The sequence below is a fragment of the Schistocerca americana genome, chromosome 1 (assembly GCF_021461395.2).
Source record: "Schistocerca americana isolate TAMUIC-IGC-003095 chromosome 1, iqSchAmer2.1, whole genome shotgun sequence".
NCBI lineage: Eukaryota > Metazoa > Arthropoda > Insecta > Orthoptera > Acrididae > Schistocerca > Schistocerca americana.
This window is the reverse complement of record NC_060119.1, coordinates 1060282484-1060303187: the sequence shown is the minus strand read 5'-3', so window position 1 is coordinate 1060303187 and position 20704 is coordinate 1060282484. Positions and strand designations below refer to the sequence as shown.

Genomic DNA, 20704 nt, shown 5'->3' with positions numbered 1-20704 from the left:
AAAGTTTCAAATGAGTTTGAGCTTTCCCAGCCAGTATCATGACAGTGATGGACAGCAAAAAGCCAGTGAGCCAGGGGCAAGAACACAGATGACCAAATGACACCTCATTATCACATGAGGAAATTTACTTCCAAGTTGCAGCAGTTGGCAGCTAAGGAATTAGAAGGAACAGGTGATTTTCTTGGCCCTCGTGTGTTAGTGAGCAGTGAAAGTGGTATTATAAATGTGATTTTCACTACTTTGTCTCAAATTATTTAGAAATCATATTATATTTAAACAATTATCACAGAAACAATTCTTGCTGATGTTAAGGAGCCACCTTACAAGTTCTCCTCCTGTTTCCTGTAAACAGCCTGAAGTAAAACTTAACTAAGGCAGGAGGTGGGACATGCTAGCATCGCATGTCAAACCTGTCTAGTTCGTATATGATCGTATATCTTCAGTTATACCAAAGTTACTCATTTATTTATTAATATCAACACTTCCTGGCACTGTAAAATCACTGAAGCAAAGTATTTATGACCTGTACACTCCTCCTAATGTCTGAATGGCAAAAAGCAGCTCTTATTAGCAAACATTTATTACTTACAATTACTTGATTCGTACCACAATAAATGTACATTCCCTACATATCTCTTTGTTGACGACATGAGCGATTTCTGCATTGGCACCTCATCCCAATGGCTCTGAAAGCGCCAGATGGCCAACCGCCTCTAGTAGCCAGCATGGGAACCTACCGCTCACTCCTTACTGTGTTCATACTGCAGTGCTGATACATTCACTTCATATATGTGAAATAGCAAAACTGGAAATTAAAGTAAAATGCGCTCTTTTCTCCAAATAAGGGGTGCCAGGCAAACAGACACCACTCGGAATCCACAGCTGTGGTATATATTATGTAAATTTAAGGTGGAGGGGGCAGACAGGAAAGAAAACAGAAGGGGCCGTTGATATCAGCTGTATCAGAACTTCATGTGGAATTAGCGGTGATAAGTGAAAATGTGTGCCGGACTAGGACTTCAATCTCGAATCTCCTGCTTACTAGACACTTGCATTAACCACTGTGACATCCAGACACAGTGTTTATCACAAATTTATGAACGATCATGGCACATTCCCTGGCCTAGCCACATTCTCACCTAATGCCACCTATCCACAGTCCCCCTCCACGTCCTCCATGCTCATTAATTTTAGATTCCCACTAGAGGTCCCACATAAATGTGCATCTGGACTAAAGATTGTTGATTCACTGCGCACTGAGGCGAATCAGTTATATGAATGCATGGTGTCAGTTCTTTCAGACATGACACCACGCATTCATACAATTAATTCTAAAATTAGCGGGCATGGAGGACATGAAAAGGGACTGTGGACAGGTGGCACTGGGTGGTGGGAGTGTGAGTCAGCCAGGAAACATGCCCAGATCGTCCGTGCATTTGTGATAAACACTATCTCTAGATGGTGCAGTGGTTAACACAACTGCCTAGTAAGCAGGAGATCCCAGGTTCGAGTCTCAGTCTGGCATACAACTGCACTCATCACTCAGCTGATATCATTAGTGTCTTCCCTTTCCTTTTGTTTCCACCGCCTCCACCTCCAATTTACATTTCCTGTTTTCTGTAACACTGCCAGTGATAAAGAAAGCAAAACCATACATTGTTTGTGTACAGCTTTTGTCGGATACAAATAAAGTGAAAGAATTATATGGGAGAAATAATTTGCGCATTGGCTTACACGTCCTCATATCATAGGAGGGCATGTAAGAGAGAAATTGAAACAACATATTTTCGCAACACATCATTTTCTTTTTCACCTATCAGTTTTAACAGAAAACTTGTCCACTGTGGTTTAAAAAAATATGTGACTCATATGCATTTGAATGTTCATTAGTGAACTGTGTAAAAATTTGAAACAAATCACTCAAGAACTTTTTGAGATTTCTGATAATTTCCCCCATTACGCATTACATCTATATGTATTAAAAACATGTATAGCTATGTCTGTCCGAATGTTCAATAGAGTAACACGTAAAAATTGAAGAAGGAGTGTGTGTGTGTGTGTGTGTGTGTGTGTGTGTGTGTGTGTGTGTGTGTGTGTTGGGAGAGAGGGGGGGGGGGGTGCACACAGGCCAAAAGATTACTCATTGGCAGCCTATTTGTTGTGCCTGTCTGTGACTCAACATCTCCGCTTAATGGAGAGTTGCAATCTGTCCTCCTCATGACACTGTATATTTACATACTACATGTATATTTAAGCCAACAGCTTTGCTGCAGTGGTAACACTCGTTCCCATCAGATAACCGAAGTTAAGTGCTGTTGGGCTGGGACACCACATGGATGGCTGACCATCCAGTCTGCAGAGTGCTGTTGGCAAGGGATGCACAGAGCGCCTGTGAGGCAAAACTGAGGAGCTACTTGATTACAAAGTAGTGGCTCCAGTCTCATAAACTGACATACGGCCGGGAGAGCAGTGTGCTGACCACACACCCCTCCACATCTGCATCCAGTGACACCTGTGGGCTGAGGATGACACAGCAGCGGGTCGATACCATTGGGCCTTCCAAGGCCTGTTCGGACCGAGTTTAGTTTACATGTATAGCTAAAAACTATATACCCTATATTCGTCCAAATCTTCATTAGAGAATCGTGTAAAAATGTGAAGTAAATCAATCATGTATGTTGAGTTTTTGGTAACTATGCTAAACAATGACTTCTTTTTATATAGTAGTATAGGTGTATATACTTTTTTCCTTGATAAACATATGAAAACATCTTAGGTAAAAAATGTGCCAACTAGTAAAGTGCGGAAAGGAAGCATACTGCACAAAATAAAACCAATTATTCCGGGTAGCAGGGTCAGTACGATTACAGTGTGACTTCTGTCTTCTATTTCATTCTCACATAGGTAAGTGAACAGTCGTACGTGGAAGCTACTTCACAATGACTGCAATGAATGAAATTAAAAACAACTTATGTGTTTATTACTACTGAAATGGCCAATATTGTTGGTGAACAGCTCTCGGGTTTCGAGCTGGGTGCATTAAAATACCACATCGCTGTTACATTGCCATCTGACTGGAAACCTGAGATCGTTTCACCAAAGTTTATGCTGGGATAGCCTACATTCACATATATGTCTGACACTGTCCATCAAGCTTTGACATCAGCAAGATGGCAGATATCACCATTTAGTCTTTATACAACAAGTCAACCATGATGTCAGACATTAAAGATGCCAATATACAAAAATAATAAAAAAATATATTTAATTGGAAAAAAGGACATGGCACTAGTAAGGTAATTGGGGGGTGGGGGTGGGGAGTTAGGTAGAGAGAAAAAGAAATACATGACATTCCTAATACTTAAAAGACACACCAAACCAAAAGCTTTCACAAAAATCCAGCAATTGAATTCACCAACAATAAGATACCAGGAAACAAATTAATGTGCAAAACAATGGTATCAGAAATTCCAGCTGACATACATAGCTCAAAAAACAGCCCACACTACCATGGAATCAGACATTGCTCCAAAAGTCAAAATCGATAATTTCAGTTGACTTACACAGCTCCAACAAAGTCCACGATACCATGGCACCACACACTGCTCCAAAAATCAAGATGGTAATTTCTGTTCACCTACATAGCTCAAACCAAGTCTGCAATACCATAAAAATCAACAACCGGTATTGGTAATTTCATTAGACCTACCTCAAATGAAGTCCATAATATGACATGTAGCTCCAAAAATCCAGTTTCGAAACCTTCGACTCAGTAACAGCTCAGAAAAATTCCACAATACCAACTAACCACAAATTGCTTATGCAGCTGTTATCAAAGGCTGAACGTAAGTAAAATAGATAGAACGAACTCCACGATACCCATTAATGACAATAATCATTATTACTTTTGACTAACAACAATACACAATAAATCATAAAAATTACACTAACATCAATTTTGATATACAAAGAACACACAATTATGTACGTAAACACATGTACCACACATGCTACAATCAAGAAAGTAAACTAAAGAACTACAAATTACACAAACTTGAAGTCCTAGAAAGAAAAATCTTTCGAAAAATACTTGGACCACCAAAAAATACAGAGGTATGGAAATTAAGAAGCAATGAAGAAGTTTATCGCAACATAAAAAACATAAATGAAACACTACGAACGAGGTGACTGCTAATTTTTGGACACTTATACAGAATGAAGAGCAACAGGTTAACCAAACGGATTTTCAAATATCTTTGGGACAAGAAGTCAACAACAGCCTGGATACAAGAAGTTAGGAAAGATTTGGAAAGAAACAACATAAGTGGAAAAGACACAACAGAAAGAGAGAGTTTTGAGAGGAAAGTGTTAAACATGGAAGGATTCCACAGCAAGAGGGATAAGAAGACAGGGTCAAAATGGTCTTAGGAGAGAAGAAGAATACATAGTGAAAAGACGAAAGAATACTGGAGGAAAAAAGAAAGAATAACAAAGAAGGAAGCATTGAAACTGGTGCATGGTCCTTACATGACCCAAACAAAGAAAGCAGAAAGAACAATCACCTTCAGTCACAATTTTATATCAATGCACAATGCATTTCAAGCCTTGGGGGCCTATTTTTAGGTACTCCATTGCGGTATACAATGACCTGCTGGTATGAACATACCATCAAACTAATAATTCAAAGGTTGAAAACAAATCTGTAGCCAAAAACCCCACACGTTAAAAAAATTCACTAACATAACAACAAACACACAATTCTAATACAAATCCTAGTAATAGCACTTCACCCATGCAATGACTCACTAGCAACACTCAAAAACAATTTAAAAACATCAACACTCAACACTAGAGAGCACCACCACATAAACTAAAATGCTCTCTTAACAAACGATCCAGTTCAAATACACCACACAACCATCACACATAAAATGGTTACATCACGGGTCAAAGCTAACAACCATTACTGTAAGTTACAGTTGATGCTGTGTCTAAAATGTGTTAATGCAACGACAAACCAACATCATCTGTGAACAATGTAAATTGCCAATGAAAACAACAAATATGTCACCATAACTTATCTAATCATACGAAACAAATAATAGCAACATGTACCTGGCTTTGTATGCCACAATTAAACATGTGTATTAACAACAATTTTGGGTATGTGTATACCTACGATACACAGATATATGACCATTCCTCTGGTACTGCAAAAAAAAAAAAAAATTCGTAACACAAATGTAGCACCTACAATGACTTACAGAGCAAGCACAACGATGATGATTCCCCCCGCCCCACGAGTACAATATTGGCAATTACAGAGGTAATGGCAAGTGTTACTTGAAACTCTTAACAAGGATGGCTGTGTTACAGTCATTCTTAAACTTGCTACAGGCTTTTGACACTGTAAGCTATAAAAAAACTACTAACGAAGCTTTGAACGCTAGATGTAAGGAGAACAGCGAATGATTGGTTCCAGTCTCACTGAGAAAACAATGTTAAAGTTGGGAGATAGTTCACATGTGCCGGCAACAAATTTTAGTAAATAATTGTCATACAAGAAACATATAAACATAGCTGTCCATAAGGTTAGCATATTGGGTCTAATTTTCTCTGAATATATATCAGTCTAATGTCTTTCAGGACAATATACGATGTGAAGGAGAAGTTCTCTTCACTGATGACAGCAGCACCTTAGTCAGTCACACCACTCCTATTAGATAAAGCAAATGAAACCCTCAAGGACATTTTCCATTGGGGAATGGGGAGGAATATTTGATACTGGCATCAGCTTTGAGCAGTGGCGTTGGAAACATGCGACAAATGTTGTAACAACGTAGTAATGTGATGTGAGTCGCACTGTTTCCACATGTGTAAACTACAGATCAGTCTGTCAGCACAACCATTTGTTGGCTTTGCCAGCTCCCAACAAGTTACCTTCCAGTCTAATCTAGTCCTCGGTCTAAGCTACACATCAGTCTTTCACCACTATTAAGTTTCTTCGCTTCAACGTTCATTGGCTTCATCCACTAATACTCAAACTATGAAAATACACACAAAAAGGTGACATCATGACAACCACTAACATCAGACCATTGGTCAAAGCCTACAAGTAGTATCCAATATTCCTCTTGAGACCAACTGAGCAGTACATAATAAATTAACACCAACACCAAGAAAACAGTATGCACTTAAACAAGAGAAAATAATTGTTGCGTTAAGCATAGCTGACAGTTATATACATTGTGTAATAAACACAATGTCTCTAGGAATGAGTACTGAGTGTCATTTACATGGAAGGAACACACAAAAAAGCTACTGTCAAAAAGAATGTTTCCAGCATCTTATGCTCTTACGTGTTCTAGCATCCGTCTGCAACAGCCAATGTCTTGTAGTGACAGATCATGCTATGAACACTCTACTCTTAGTTACAGGATTCTTTTCTGAGGATCAGAGACAAAACATGGACACAATTTTTAAACTGCAGAAAACGGCCATAAAAATATTAACTAGAAATGTAGACAGACTCTCTGTAAAGAAAGTCAGACTCTCTGTAAGGAACTTTTTAAAAATGGGTATCCTTAGTGCACCAAATGAGTACATCTACCAATTCATCACGAAAATCAGGGAAAATTTTATGAAGTATCTATTTCACTAATAGTTGCACACGTAATAATAGAACAAGGGTCTGTTTCAACTTACACATACCAAGGAAATGGCAACAAAAAGCTCATATTAACATTTTCCATTAGAAAATAGAACTGTATAATAAACTGTCCTAGGAGATGAATATAGCTGCTACACTAAAGTTCTTTAAAAATGTAACTAAAATGTTCTTAATACGTAATTCAAACTACACAATGAAATATTAGTTGGAGGAATCAGTATTTATAATAAAAGGGTCCACTACAACAAACTGTCACATTATAATAAACGATCATAATGTAATGCTTACACAAGAAATCAAGTGCCAAGATCCACAATACATGATAGTAACGTCTTGTCATTTTCCAGAGATCAGTATCTCCTTATGGAGGAATGCTGACTATTTTTCACGACAACTACAGGGAAGACATGAATGGGGTATAGTTGCATGTTTACGGGCCCGGCGTCACTGTTTTGAACAGACTGGTATCAGTGCAAAGGGTATAATAGCATGTTCATGGTCAGGAAGTTACAAGCGGGGGTCCTCAGTTTATGCAGTGATAAATGTTTAAAGCTATGTTATATATTTGAAGTTAATTTATTAATAATGGATGCAGTTGAACTCTATGACAGTTCCGTATCTGCACAATACTGCTTGTAAACAAAAAACATTGTACATTATGGACCAACTAAATAAGGCAGTTCAGTTGTTAAAACACTGTCATTATATTCAGGTGGATGGAGTTTATTCTTTCCAGTCATCCTGATTTAGGTTGTCCCAAATGATGTTGGGCAAATGCTAGGATGGATCCTTCATCAAGGACCTGTCCAGTCAACATAAGAGCATAATCATAAATTGTGTGTGTGTGTGTGTGTGTGTGTGTGTGTGTATTCTGAGCTATTTATTTTCATTGTATTGTGTTGACAAATGCTGGACCACTGAGAGATGACTTCTGGATAAGTAAGCAAATCAAATCAGCACCACAGTGTAAATGTTTGAGATTGTTTCTCTTAAGCTTTGTTATGTGCCTATTGCTTGTTGAAGCATAGCATCAATAGAAAAATCACCTCTGAAGTGAACGTTCATGATGATTGGCGAGGAAATATGTGGCAATTTTGGCTCTAACATCAACATAATACCTTCTATTTATAAGCATTTCGTGGCACAGGAAAAAAATATCATCTGCCACTAAAAACTCGTATGCCAGATGTGTTGATGAAAACACTACATTAAATTGTTTCAAATCTAATGAAGATAACAACAGAAACTAATAAGCCCTCAACTAAAAAAGTACTTAGGCCTACTATGTGTCAACACTAAAATTAGATAACATTGTTGCTCACGCGAAAAGTACAACATTCTGGCTTAATTGGGTATATGTGCACACACAAAGATCACAAGAATTACAACACGCACTACCGAACGACTTCAGTAATACTCGAAGTTACTTTTTTTAATTTACTTCATACAATATCAATTACAAAAAGCATATCGATATTATTTTAATAACAAAGAACAACACGAGGTTATAAACGTTCTAATTTCATTGTTATAATAGTATTTCTGTAGACAAAATAATCATATCTCTATGGTGACAAGATTGTGTACATTTTCTCCGTGACTTGAACGCATCATAACCTAAAGCTTCATGTTTTAACTGACTTACCTCGCAACCTGCGCATATTGGTTCCTGCAATCCATCCATTTTCGGCAGCAGTAATTACAACGTGAAAATGTGTGTATCTATAATGACAAAACGTAATTCCTTAAAACCGGCATAAAGTCACCTACACTCAACAACTCCATTTCGAAAATCCCTAAAGCCAAAGCGAAGGAAAGATATTAAACTTTTAAATCGATTGTACAATCAATACAAGGACAAGTCAAGGTATTCTTTAACAGTTATTTACAGAAAAATTAAATTTATCAGTATACGCACGGGAACTTATTCGCTGGCGTACAGTTTAACCAAGGGTTATTTAGGTTCATGTAACACACGTATGTAAGTAAACACAAAGTCCCAACGTTCGCCAAACGCTCTGGTCGGTCGGTTGGCAGAGTTGAGTGTTGGGCGAAGATCTTTGGATTTGTTATTCGTATGTCTTTATTTCCGTTCACGGAGGAGTGACGACTGACGTTTCCCTGCGGAAGCGAATGTGTGTGGGTTATGTTTTGTTTATTATAAAATTCTGTTTGTTGTATTTGGCACTACGCGTCGTTTTATTCGAATATCTGTCTTTTGTGTAATAACCCACACATTATAAAATACATCCCCGTATTTCACGGCGCGTGCAACATTTCGATTTAACGAATTCGAAAAGTAAAACAAACGAGTTTCGAAATAAACTTAACTATTTCCGAGCTGCACTGTGAAATTAGAAGCTTCAAGGTAAGTCGACGTAGATGGATGTATTATATTCAATAACTGAGAGCTGAGTGTAGTAAATGACTCAAGATACTTTCAGGTATATTATATGCGGTTGGACGCTTTCTATCACTTAACAAGTGTATTTTGTTGTTTGTCCCAAAAATGAGAAATGATCTGGTATCACAGTTAGTATTAACGTACACTTACAAATACAGCGAGGAGTTGGTAAGAAAGGGGGTGTGGCAGAGCAGCACTAGGCTCTCCTTGATTGTGTATGGCAAGTGAACTAAAATATGAACCGTAAAGATTCGAATGCGTACGGCAATATTTATTATCTCCACAGCACGAGATATCTAAAATATTCAAAAGTTTGTTATACCTTATCATGATTTACTCATGGTAATGTCTTTGACGCTAGCGAATTTCAAGCATTTGCATTTGCTACAACAATCCGCGATATGTGTTGTGGTGCTGCCTGAGGAAGCTTCAAAATGAAGAGTCACGAATTTTTGAATTAGTCTGCTCGAACTGTTCTCAGTGGAACTGATTAGCTAGCCGCGTGGGTTATCTGTGGCAACCACTCCAACATTGGCAGTTGTTATTTACAAAGAGAAAATAAATGAATGAAATTTAATTTGCATTTTGTCATGTTACAGTTTACTTTTAATATTGTGGAGTTTCACACCGCGAAGGGTTTTGTTCTGTATATATCGTGCAAAAAAAGTATATGGTGTAAAACCTCCATAAATGGAAAGAAAACTCCCACCCAAATTCCACCTGTCGGACCAAAATACCCCAATACTCTGGGCTTCTGGTAATATGGTCTGTGTCATGTTTCGTGGAACGCTGAACAGGTACACTGCAGCTCTTAGAACCACCAAATGAATTCCCATTACAGCATATCCTTCATATCTAATGTAGCGGAAGTAGATATTTTTCTGCATGTCATCTTTCCCTTCATAATGATTTAGCCGTGAAAGATTATTCACTGACTCCTGAGACAGTAATTGAGTAGCTCTAGTAATGCCATGTATGCTAATGTCTAACAGTTATGGAACATTTTTCTTAAATAATATGTGTGTTGTGTTTTGGCTCCATTTGTAACTCGAGAAACATCGTACGGCGTATGCTGCATTATCTGCAAGGCTTCCAGGAAATCTACTTGCTCAAAAAATGACCACTTTATACTAGTGGCAGTCTTCAGTGAGAAAATTGACGATTGCATCGACCAGTCGTTGATAAATTTTTACGCCAAAATAATCGGAATATGGCTCTTCGACGACACCAGAAACAATTTCACCATTAATGCAGCGTTACCAGTCTTCGAAACGAAGCCTTGAACTGTAATTCATAAGCTTTCACGGCCGGAAACGTCACTCTTATTTAGATGTTCCTCGCATTTATTCCATGGTGGAATGATTTTTTGAAAAAATAATGTTCATTCTCATCGGGGGGGGGGGGGGGGGGGGAGAATATATAGGAAGACCCTGTGCATATGGCATTCATAGAAATCACGACACCGTTGAAGGAAACGTTGTTTTTCTCCAAGAAATTAATTTGACCACGGCATAGGAGCCCAGAATATTTTAAGTAAAATTAAAACAATGACAGCCCTTGGTCGCAAAGAAGTCTTTTGACCTAGGTCTCGGCACCACTATGAGTGCCTTCATCAGAAGTAAAACTTAGGTCGAAAGACTTCTTATTTGCGACCGAGGGCTCTTATTGCTGTAAATTTACTTTGTAAACGGTCGCTGACCACGCAGCCATTTTCAAAACTTTAATTTTAAAAAATGTAAAAAGGCTTAAACTCTTGTAGTTCCATTACAAAGAGTTTTTGTAGATGGTAGAAATTTTTAAAGAAAGCGTCCTGACGTAAACCTGATGTCACTAATAACCTAGTCGTCTATGGGATGGTAAACCCTAATCTTCCTTTTCCTTTCTTTAACGTATTGCTGCGTTTATGTATAAAAACTGCAAGAAAATCTGAAACTGGATAAGCAAAATGAATTCGAAATGCTATCTCAGGACACCTATCAGAAGACGAAGGTTTTTAACGCTATTGCAATAGCATCTGATAGAAACAATCTTTGCTGCTGCCTCAGCTGTGGCACGAAGACTGGAAATCACCTAACTGGAGACGAGAAAGTTTTTTTTGGTGTGGTTGACAGTTGGAAGAAAGTTCGAAATTTTTGACCTCCTGATTGTCCTCGATATTTACGCTATGCTACATTCCCAAATATTCCGTAATCTTACATAACATTATATTGTATTTGATCCCTCTAGTCGATATGAGCATCCTCCGAAACATTTACGATACTTCTTTCGGTGAGTTTGCGCGACCACGATGTGCGTTGATAACAGAGTCCCACCCTCCTCTTTTATCTCAACCGCATATGCTCATTTGGTTAGCAATACCGAACATTAACAAGACACGCTGTCAATACCTCAAGGAGAAGTGTAATGGGAAAAGCTTCCAGTGTGCCGGCCGAAACACCGCACGCTATCTGATGTCTTCATTGTTGCGAATAGGCATTGCCATTTTAGGGCCTATTGGTTAATGGATAAAAGGCGGATTCCATATTGAAACGCACAGGGTTCGATCCGAGTTATATTTGTAAGATTTTTGTGTCACGTATCAGTTTATGACCCAAAATGCTAAGTTTCATTGTGGTTCGGACTGCAATGTATAAGACTGCTGTAAGATTGGAAGAAGTAAAGGGCATCCCCCCTCCCCCCCGCTTTCCTCCGTCCAGTAGGACTCTGCCTAATAAGTCCGTCCCCAGTGATCGTTGTCGACGGGACGTCAACTCAAATCTTCCTTCCGTCCTGCATGCCTGCCTGCCAATTAAAACATTATTGTGATCAGACCAACATTCTCACAGCTTTATCTAGGATCTCGAAACATTGCTTGGGCTTTGGTAACAGCGTTACAATGCTTCAGAATTAAATTCTCCAATTCGTCTGTGAATCCTTTGTGAGATTGGTATCATATCAATGACTTTCTACAAATGTAAGATTTTATTATAAAACCTTCCATGTCGAAGGCTTCGTCCACAAGCTCGACAGTGAAACGCAATTATTTGATGTTACAAAAAGTAAGCAAAATTTGTTAACACATTTTACTATAAATTAATTATCACTCATAAACAATAAGGCCACAGTCTATAATCACAGAAACAATAGCCTTTGATAACAATGAGAACATTTTTTTTCTAACAATTAGTGAATAATTGCGCTCGATGCTCTTTGCAAAACGCCTTGCAACAAACAGCACAAAACGTTGTTGTCATTCTTCTCTTTTTCGATGGACATATGCGGCAGATAGTTTGTTCTCACGATGGGGCTCGATTCCAAGGACAGACTGTGTAGTGAGGCACAGGTCATTTGATATTCTTGGTTTGTGTAGCCTGCTTTGCATCCATGGTGAGAGTAGCTCTTCACTCAGTCGTATTAGGAAGTGTTTCCTCCTTAGGACATTCTCCTTTTCATGGATGGCGTTGTGAACGTAGATTATCCACATATTAACATACACAATGTTCAGAATTCCGTAAAAGACACATAAAGGCCAGCGTTTAGTCTTCCGGTTGCAAGAAATGTTGCTCGACATCTGGTCTAAATGGATCGACGCCACCTTTTGTGTCGTCGTAGTAATGAATCATCTTAGGTTTCTCAGTTCCTTCATCTATTCCAGCTGGGTCGTACATAGCCGATAGCAGAAGGACTATTTTATTTGCCTTATGTTTATATGAGGCAAGAGTCATTTCCTTGTCAAAGATAAACACAGATGTTCTTATCTCTCTCTTTTTGGTTATAAATAGTTCTGGAAGTATTTTTAACTTATTGTGTCTCAAAGCACCAACGAGAGCCTATAGCAGATCGTCGGCTAACTTGTGAACTAGGTATCAACTGTAACATTTCGGTTAGGTCCTCTCATTGTTTTTGAGAGCTCCTTCACGTAGTATTCTCCAAGCGGCAGACCGTTAGTATATGTGCCTTTGCCGAGATATGGGGAAGCATCAACCATATATTTTGTTCCTGCGTCACACGCCATGACAATTTTACTCCCATATTTAGCGGGCTTGTTGGCTACGAACATACCTAACGGACATCTACTACGAAAAGCAAGGAGTTGTTTGTCCACTGTGATAAATGAGCCTGGTCTGTAATAGTTACGGCAATTGATAACAAATTCATCCCATAATTCCCTGACAGCAGCAAATGGATCTAACTGCTTTCGTTCCTCACGAGTAAACTTATCATCAAACCTCAGACAGGAAATTAAAAACTCAAATCGCTCGGAACTCACGGCTGCTTTATATCTAGGGCTACATAAATTACTGTCAAATAATTCACGAGTTGATAAATGGTTATTCTTCAGAGCTGCTGTCAAGATCAGGATACCAATTAAAGCTTTTAATTCTTCGGTGAAAGTTGTACTTTTGAGTGCTCTTTGGATTTTGATATTTTCCTCATTACTTCATCGTTCGTGTGATTTACTATTAATTGTAACTAGACATTGTGAAAAATAAAGAAAATATTTCTAACGGCGTAGCGACATTTGTAGCGCCATTGATTGTTGTTGTTGTTGTGGTCTTCAGTCCTGAGACTGGTTTGATGCAGCTCTCCATGCTACTCTATCCTGTGCAAGCTTTTTCATCTCCCAGTACCTACTGCAACCTACATCCTTCTGAATCTGCTTAGTGTATTCATCTCTTGGTCTCCCTCTACGATTTTTACCCTCCACACTGCACTCCAATACTAAATTGGTGATCCCTTGATGCCTCAGAACATGTCCTACCAACCGATCCCTTCTTCTGGTCAAATTGTGCCACAAACTTCTCTTCTCCCCAATCCTATTCAATACTTCCTCATTAGTTATGTGATCTACCCATCTAATCTTCAGCATTCTTCTGTAGCACCACATTTCGAAAGCTTCTATTCTCTTCTTGTCCAAACTATTTATCGTCCATGTTTCACTTCCATACATGGCTACACTCCATACAAATACTTTCAGAAACGACTTCCTGACACTTAAATCAATACTGGATGTTAACAAATTTCTCTTCTTCAGAAACGCTTTCCTTGCCATTGCCAGCCTACATTTTATATCCTCTCTACTTCGACCATCATCAGTTATTTTGCTCCCCAAATAGCAAAACTCCTTTACTACTTTAAGTGCCTCATTTCCTAATCTAATTCCCTCAGCATCACCGGACTTAATTGGACTACATTCCATTATCATTGTTTTGCTTTTGTTGATGTTCATCTTATATCCTCCTTTCAAGACACTGTCCATTCCATTCAACTGCTCTTCCTAGTCCTTTGCTGTCTCTGACAGAATTACAATGTCATCGGCGAACCTCAAAGTTTTTATTTCTTCTCCATGAATTTTAATACATACTCCGAATTTTTCTTTTGTGTCCTTTACTGCTTGCTCAATATCCAGATTGAACAACATCGGGGAGAGGCTACAACCCTGTCTTACTCCCTTCCCAACCACTGCTTCCCTTTCATGTCCCGCGACTCTTATAACTGCCATCTGGTTTCTGTACAAATTGTAAATAGCCTTTCGCTCCCTGTATTTTACCCCTGCCACCTTTAGAATTTGAAAGAGAGTATTCCAGTCAACATTGTCAAAAGCTTTCCCTAAGTCTACAAATGCTAGAAACGTAGGTTTGCCTTTCCTTAATCTTTCTTCTAAGATAAGTCGTAAGGTCAGTATTGCCTCACGTGTTCCAGTGTTTCTACGGAATCCAAACTGATCTTCCCCGAGGTTGGCTTCTACTAGTTTTTCCATTCGTCTGTAAAGAATTCGTGTTAGTATTTTGCAGCTGTGACTTATTAGACTGATAGTTCGGTAATTTTCACATCTGTCAACACCTGCTTTCTTTGGGATTGGAATTATTATATTCTTCTTGAAGTCTGAGGGTATTTCACCTGTCTCATACATCTTGCTCACCAGATGGTAGAGTTTTGTCATGACTGGCTCTCCCACGGCCGTCAGTAGTTCCAATGGAATATTGTCTACTCCGGGGGCCTTGTTTCGACTCAGGTCTTTCAGTGCTCTGTCAAACTCTTCACGCAGTATCATATCTCCCATTTCATCTTCATCTACATCCTCTTCCATTTCCATAATATTGTCCTCAAGTACATCGCCCTTGTATAGACCCTCTATATACTCCTTCCACCTTTCTGCTTTCCCTTCTTTGCTTAGAACTGGGTTTCCATCTGAGCTCTTGATATTCATACAAGTCGTTCTCTTATCTCCAAAGGTCTCTTTAATTTTCCTGTAGGCGGTATCTATCTTACCTCTAGTGAGATAGGCCTCTACATCCTTACATTTGTCCTCTAGCCATCCCTGCTTAGCCATTTTGCACTTCCTGTCGATCTCATTTTTGAGACGTTTGTATTCCTTTTTGCCTGTTTCACTTACTGCATTTTTATATTTTCTCCTTTCATCAATTAAATTCAATATTTCTTCTGTTACCCAAGGATTTCTACTAGCCCTCGTCTTTTTACCTGCTTGGTCCTCTGCTGCCTTCACTACTTCATCCCTCAAAGCTACCCATTCTTCTTCTACTGTATTTATTTCCCCCATTCCTGTCAATTGCTCCCTTATGCTCTCCCTGAATCTCTGTACAACCTCTGGTTCTTTTAGTTTATCCAGGTCCCATCTCCTTAAATTCCCACCTTTTTGCAGTTTCTTCAGTTTTAATCTACAGGTCATAACCAATAGATTGTGGTCAGAGTCCACATCTGCCCCCGGAAATGTCTTACAATTTAAAACCTGGTTCCTAAATCTCTGTCTTACCATTATATAATCTATCTGATACCTTTTAGTATCTCCAGGGTTCTTCCATGTATACAACCTTCTTTCATGATTCTTAAACCAAGTGTTAGTTATGATTATGTTGTGCTCTGTGCAAAATTCTACCAGGCGGCTTCCTCTTTCATTTCTGTCCCCCAATCCGTATTCACCTACTATGTTTCCTTCTCTCCCTTTTCCTACACTCGAATTCCAGTCACCCATGACTATTAAATTTTCGTCTCCCTTCACAATCTGAATAATTTCTTTTATTTCATCATACATTTCTTCAATTTCTTCGTCATCTGCAGAGCTAGTTGGCATATAAACTTGTACTACTGTAGTAGGTGTGGGCTTCGTATCTATCTTGGCCACAATAATGCGTTCACTATCCTGTTTGTAGTAGCTTACTCGCATTCCTATTTTCCTATTCATTATTAAACCTACTACTGCATTACCCCTATTTGATTTTGTGTTTATAACCCTGTAGTCACCTGACCAGAAGTCTTGTTCCTCCTGCCACCGAACTTCACTAATTCCCACTATATCTAACTTCAACCTATCCATTTCCCTTTTTAAATTTTCTAACCTACCTGCCCGATTAAGGGATCTGACATTCCACGCTCCGATCCGTAGAACGCCAGTTTTCTTTCTCCTGATAACGACATCCTCTTGAGTAGTCCCCGCCCGGAGATCCGAATGGGGGACTATTTTACCTCCGGAATATTTTACCCAAGAGGACGCCATCATCATGTAATCATACAGTAAAGCTGCATGCCCTCGGGAAAAATTACGGCTGTAGTTTCCCCTTGCTTTCAGCCGATCGCAGTATCAGCACAGCAAGGCCGTTTTGGTTATTGTTACAAGGCCAGATCAGTCAATCATCCAGACTGTTGCCCTTGCAACTACTGAAAAGGCTGCTGCCCCTCTTCAGGAACCACACGTTTGTCTGGCCTCTCAACAGATACCCCTCCGTTGTGGTTGCACCTACGGTACGGCTATCTGTATCGCTGAGGCACGCAAGCCTCCCCACCAACGGCAAGGTCCATGGTTCATGGGGGGGGGGGGGGGGGGGCGCCATTGATAGGGGACTGAATATGATGAATAATATTTCTTTGAGGTGTACACGCCGTCTTCTTTTAGGAACTACAGATGACTAGCGACGTCCATCCTTACCCTGCAGAGAGATCTTTCGAGGCCGAATGATGTAGTCCTTACCATCGAAAGATGAAAAAAAACTTGTACCTAAATTTGAAATGACGTGTGACAGTGGTGACGAGGGAGATGAAGAAACAATCCTAGGTCGCTTTCTTGATAGCAACTGAGCATGACTCCCTTTCTCGCCAGAATTTGGAGAGTCTGCACCAACGATTATAATTTGACGTTCTTCACTCTCGCTCTCTGTAGGGTCAGTATCATCCTCTTCAATGTTATCTGGTTCATCTTCACTTATCGAATCATAAATGTTGCTGTCATTCTCCTCTTGCTCCAGCTCATCAAGTAATTTCCTTATTTTATCTCCCAGATTTGGGTCATTTGCCTTTATTAAATCAGACATCTGAAATTAAATACGAGATAGCAATAGACTGCGAGTTTATAAATGCTCGTATTATTAACTCAGTAAACAAAGCTTGGATCATGCATAAAAGTAATCATTAATCCCATATTGTGAGCATTACTGACCTTATAAGAGGTAAAGAAGTTACAAACTATCGTAAAAATGACGACTTTCAGAAAAGCTGCCACTGTTTTCTAAGCAGTGCGTGGAGTTTTTTCGTGGCAGTCATAAGCACATCAATCAGTCGCTAATGTTGGGAAGGTACTGACGAGGTGGAAGCGCTTGTGACATTGCCGCTCTTTTCAAGCAACAATGAAGAATTGGCAGTAACAATAATTACGAGCGCTTGTGTTCTATGGTTTATTCCGTTTGCTAACCAGTGTCAAATAAGCTATGGTGTCCATCTGGAGCACATTATAGTGAAGCCACCAATCGGATACAGTTGTGAAGAAGGCACATGTCAGACGAAATTTGAAATCCAGATTCATAGTAGGAGTCGCTTATGAAAGTCTGATCCGATAAGTTCTTGAATATTGTTCGTTGGCCTGAGACCCACACGAAGTGGCTTGGCTGATTTTGGGGAGGGAACCAAAGAGTGAGGTCATCGGTCCCATCGGATTAGGGAAGTATGGGGAAGGAATTCAGCCGTGCCCTCTCAAAGGAACCATCCCGGCATTTGCCCAGAGCGATTTAGGGAAACCGTGGAAAACCTAAATAAGGATGGCCGCACGCAGGTTTGAACCATCGTCTCCCCGAATGCTAGTCCAGTGTGCTAACCACTGCGCCACCTGGCTAGGTACACGAAGGTGGATTAACCCATGAGGTAGACATGTCTACACAGTACAAGGAGAGAAATTCATAACAATACCCATTCGAAGATGTGGGGAGATCATAAAGACGAACAAGCCTCCTAATAACAGTAAGAGAAAATACGTAGCTTAAGAAACTGCTTTTGAATGTGCTGTCCCTGAGCAGCACGTATGTAGTATTTTGCTTTAACGATCTCACCTCCTTAATGTTAAGTCGGTATCTTCTCAGGTTTCAATTCGCCTTTAATGAATCTCGTTCCATATGCAAAACTAAGTTGCAATGAGCCAAATTAGAACACTTTGAGTCTTCCGAAATTCTTCACAACTTTCGCAGTAGTGTGAGCGCTGGTCGCATTTGAAAATAGGAAAAAAAAAAAGAAAATCTGGCGAGCGTGGCAGCATTAAAATGGGGAATCTCGTATTATGCCGCTTCAGCCTATTACGCTGAAACGGTCACCATGTGCATGTGACCCAAGTTCGCGAAATGATACGTAGTTGCTCATTTTCGCCACCGTGGTAATTTTAAGATCGAAATATTCATTATATAACAGACATTAGTGATAAAAATTTTATTACGTATGGAACCGATGTCCACCATCATTAGTATGAGGTGTGTGACTCCGACAGTGACGAATACTCTTTGCATTGACCGCAGGTATAAAACACGTGATTTGTTAGCTTCCTAAAGGATGCAAAATATAACACCATCGACCCTCTCCTATTGCTCATACAGTGAGACCCAGCGACCTTGCTACTTTAAAATGTTTAATTCTGGGTAATTTGCACGTCGTGAGCTACGCTGCCTCAAGACACATACCCAGTTCCTAACTATCATACTAGTCTTACTTTAATTATTTAACATGAGATTATACGACTCAGTGAGTAGATTATGACAGCATTTTAAGTTTTAAAATTCGGTCAACAGTTTTATGAAAGCTTGAAAATCAAAATTTTGTTATACTAAATGACCGTGCCCCAAGACAGCCAACTAGTAATTTAGATACGTCTATATAATGTTCACGGAGTGTTAAAATCGTAAAATATATTGCTTAAACACAAACATTGTAAAGCTTCAGAAAAATGGTAAAGTATAAAAATTTGTCCACACCTTGTAATTTTTATTGATACTAAGGATGGTGTCACGCATAGTGTTGATAACTGCTTCACAAGTTAGCCGACGATCTGCTACAGGCTCTCGTTGGTGCTTTGAGACACAATAAGCTAAAAACTGGCAATCATGCTGCAGCGCCATTGCGAAATGGCTTCATATTACGCCGAAGTGTTGCGGAAAACCGAATTCGGAGTCATGACAGAGTAGCGATCTGTCGTACTTTGACATATTTTTAGCACGAAATTCTTTTTACTTTCTTGCTCCGTATGTCAACTCCTTGTCCATCTTCGGGGAAATTAAAATATTAATCGCACATCCTCATTTTCTACTTGACAAGTACTAGTAGAGGTTCCTAATGTGGCTCCTTTAAAATAAGCGCATTAGATTGGAGATCTGTATAATCAGGAACCACTAGCTGGCTGTCAAATGTAAATATTAGCTGCAGGTGAAAATTGCTCCATTGTGTGTACATTCAATTGATAGTGTCGACACGTTCCCACACTACCGAATTTATCTAGTACTTGTCTTTCACTGAAGAGCCAAAGAAGCTAGAACGCCTGTCTAATACCGTGTAGGTCCCCCGAGACCACTCGGAAGTGCCGCAACCGTGGCATGGACTCGACTAATGTCTGAAGTAATGCTGGGGGGCATTGACGCCATGAATCCTGCAGGGCTGTCTATAAATCCGCAAGAGTGCGAGGGAGTAGAGATCTCTTCTGAACAGCACGTTGCAAGGCATCCCAGATATGCTCAATAATGTTCATGTCTGGGAAGTCTCGTGGTCAGTGGAAGAGTTCAAACTCAGAAGAGCGTTCCTGGAGCCACTCTAGCAATTCTGGACGTGTGGGGTGTCGCATTGTCCTGCTGGAATTGTCAAAGTCCTTCGGAATGCACAATGGACATGAATGGATGCAGGTGATCATACAGGATGGTTACGTACGTGTCATCTGTCAGAGTAGTATATAGACGTATCACGGGTCGCACATAACTCCAACTGCAATGGCCCCACACCAGTACAGAGCCTCCACCAGCTTGAACAGCCCCTGCAGACATGCAGGGTCCATGGATCATGAGGTTGTCTCCATACCTCTACCCGTCCATCCTCTCGATACAGTTTGAAACGAGACTCGCCCGACCACGCAACATGTTTCCAGTCATCAGCAGCCCAATGTCGGTGTTGACGGGTCCAGGCGAAACGCAAAGCTTTGTGTCGTGCAGTCATCAAGGTTACACTAGGGGGCCTTTGGCTCCGAAGCCCATATCAAGGATGTTTCGTTAAATGGTTCGCACCCTGACACTTGGTAATGACCCAGCATTAAAATCTGCCTCAGTTTGCAGAAGGGTTGCACTTTTGTCACGTTGAACGATTCTCTTCAGTCGTCGTTGGTCCCGTTCTTGCAGGCT

The 20704-nt window shown here is 39.8% G+C and overlaps 2 protein-coding genes across 4 annotated transcripts in view; one reads left to right on the top strand and one right to left on the bottom strand.

The window, feature by feature from the left end:
* LOC124617258 overlaps positions 1-8448 on the bottom strand; it is a 303970-nt gene extending 295522 nt beyond the window's left edge. For all 3 annotated transcript variants that reach the window (XM_047145250.1, XM_047145253.1, XM_047145251.1), the window contains exon 1: positions 8316-8448. In XM_047145250.1, coding sequence (XP_047001206.1) covers positions 8316-8354 — 39 coding nt within the window. In that variant the 5' untranslated portion in view covers positions 8355-8448. The remainder of the gene's footprint in view (positions 1-8315) is intronic.
* Positions 8449-8773: 325 nt separating this feature from the next.
* LOC124617232 (protein spitz-like) overlaps positions 8774-20704 on the top strand; it is a 496434-nt gene continuing 484503 nt past the window's right edge. The window contains exon 1 of the mRNA XM_047145249.1: positions 8774-9038. The gene's annotated coding sequence lies outside the window, so the exon portion shown is untranslated. The remainder of the gene's footprint in view (positions 9039-20704) is intronic.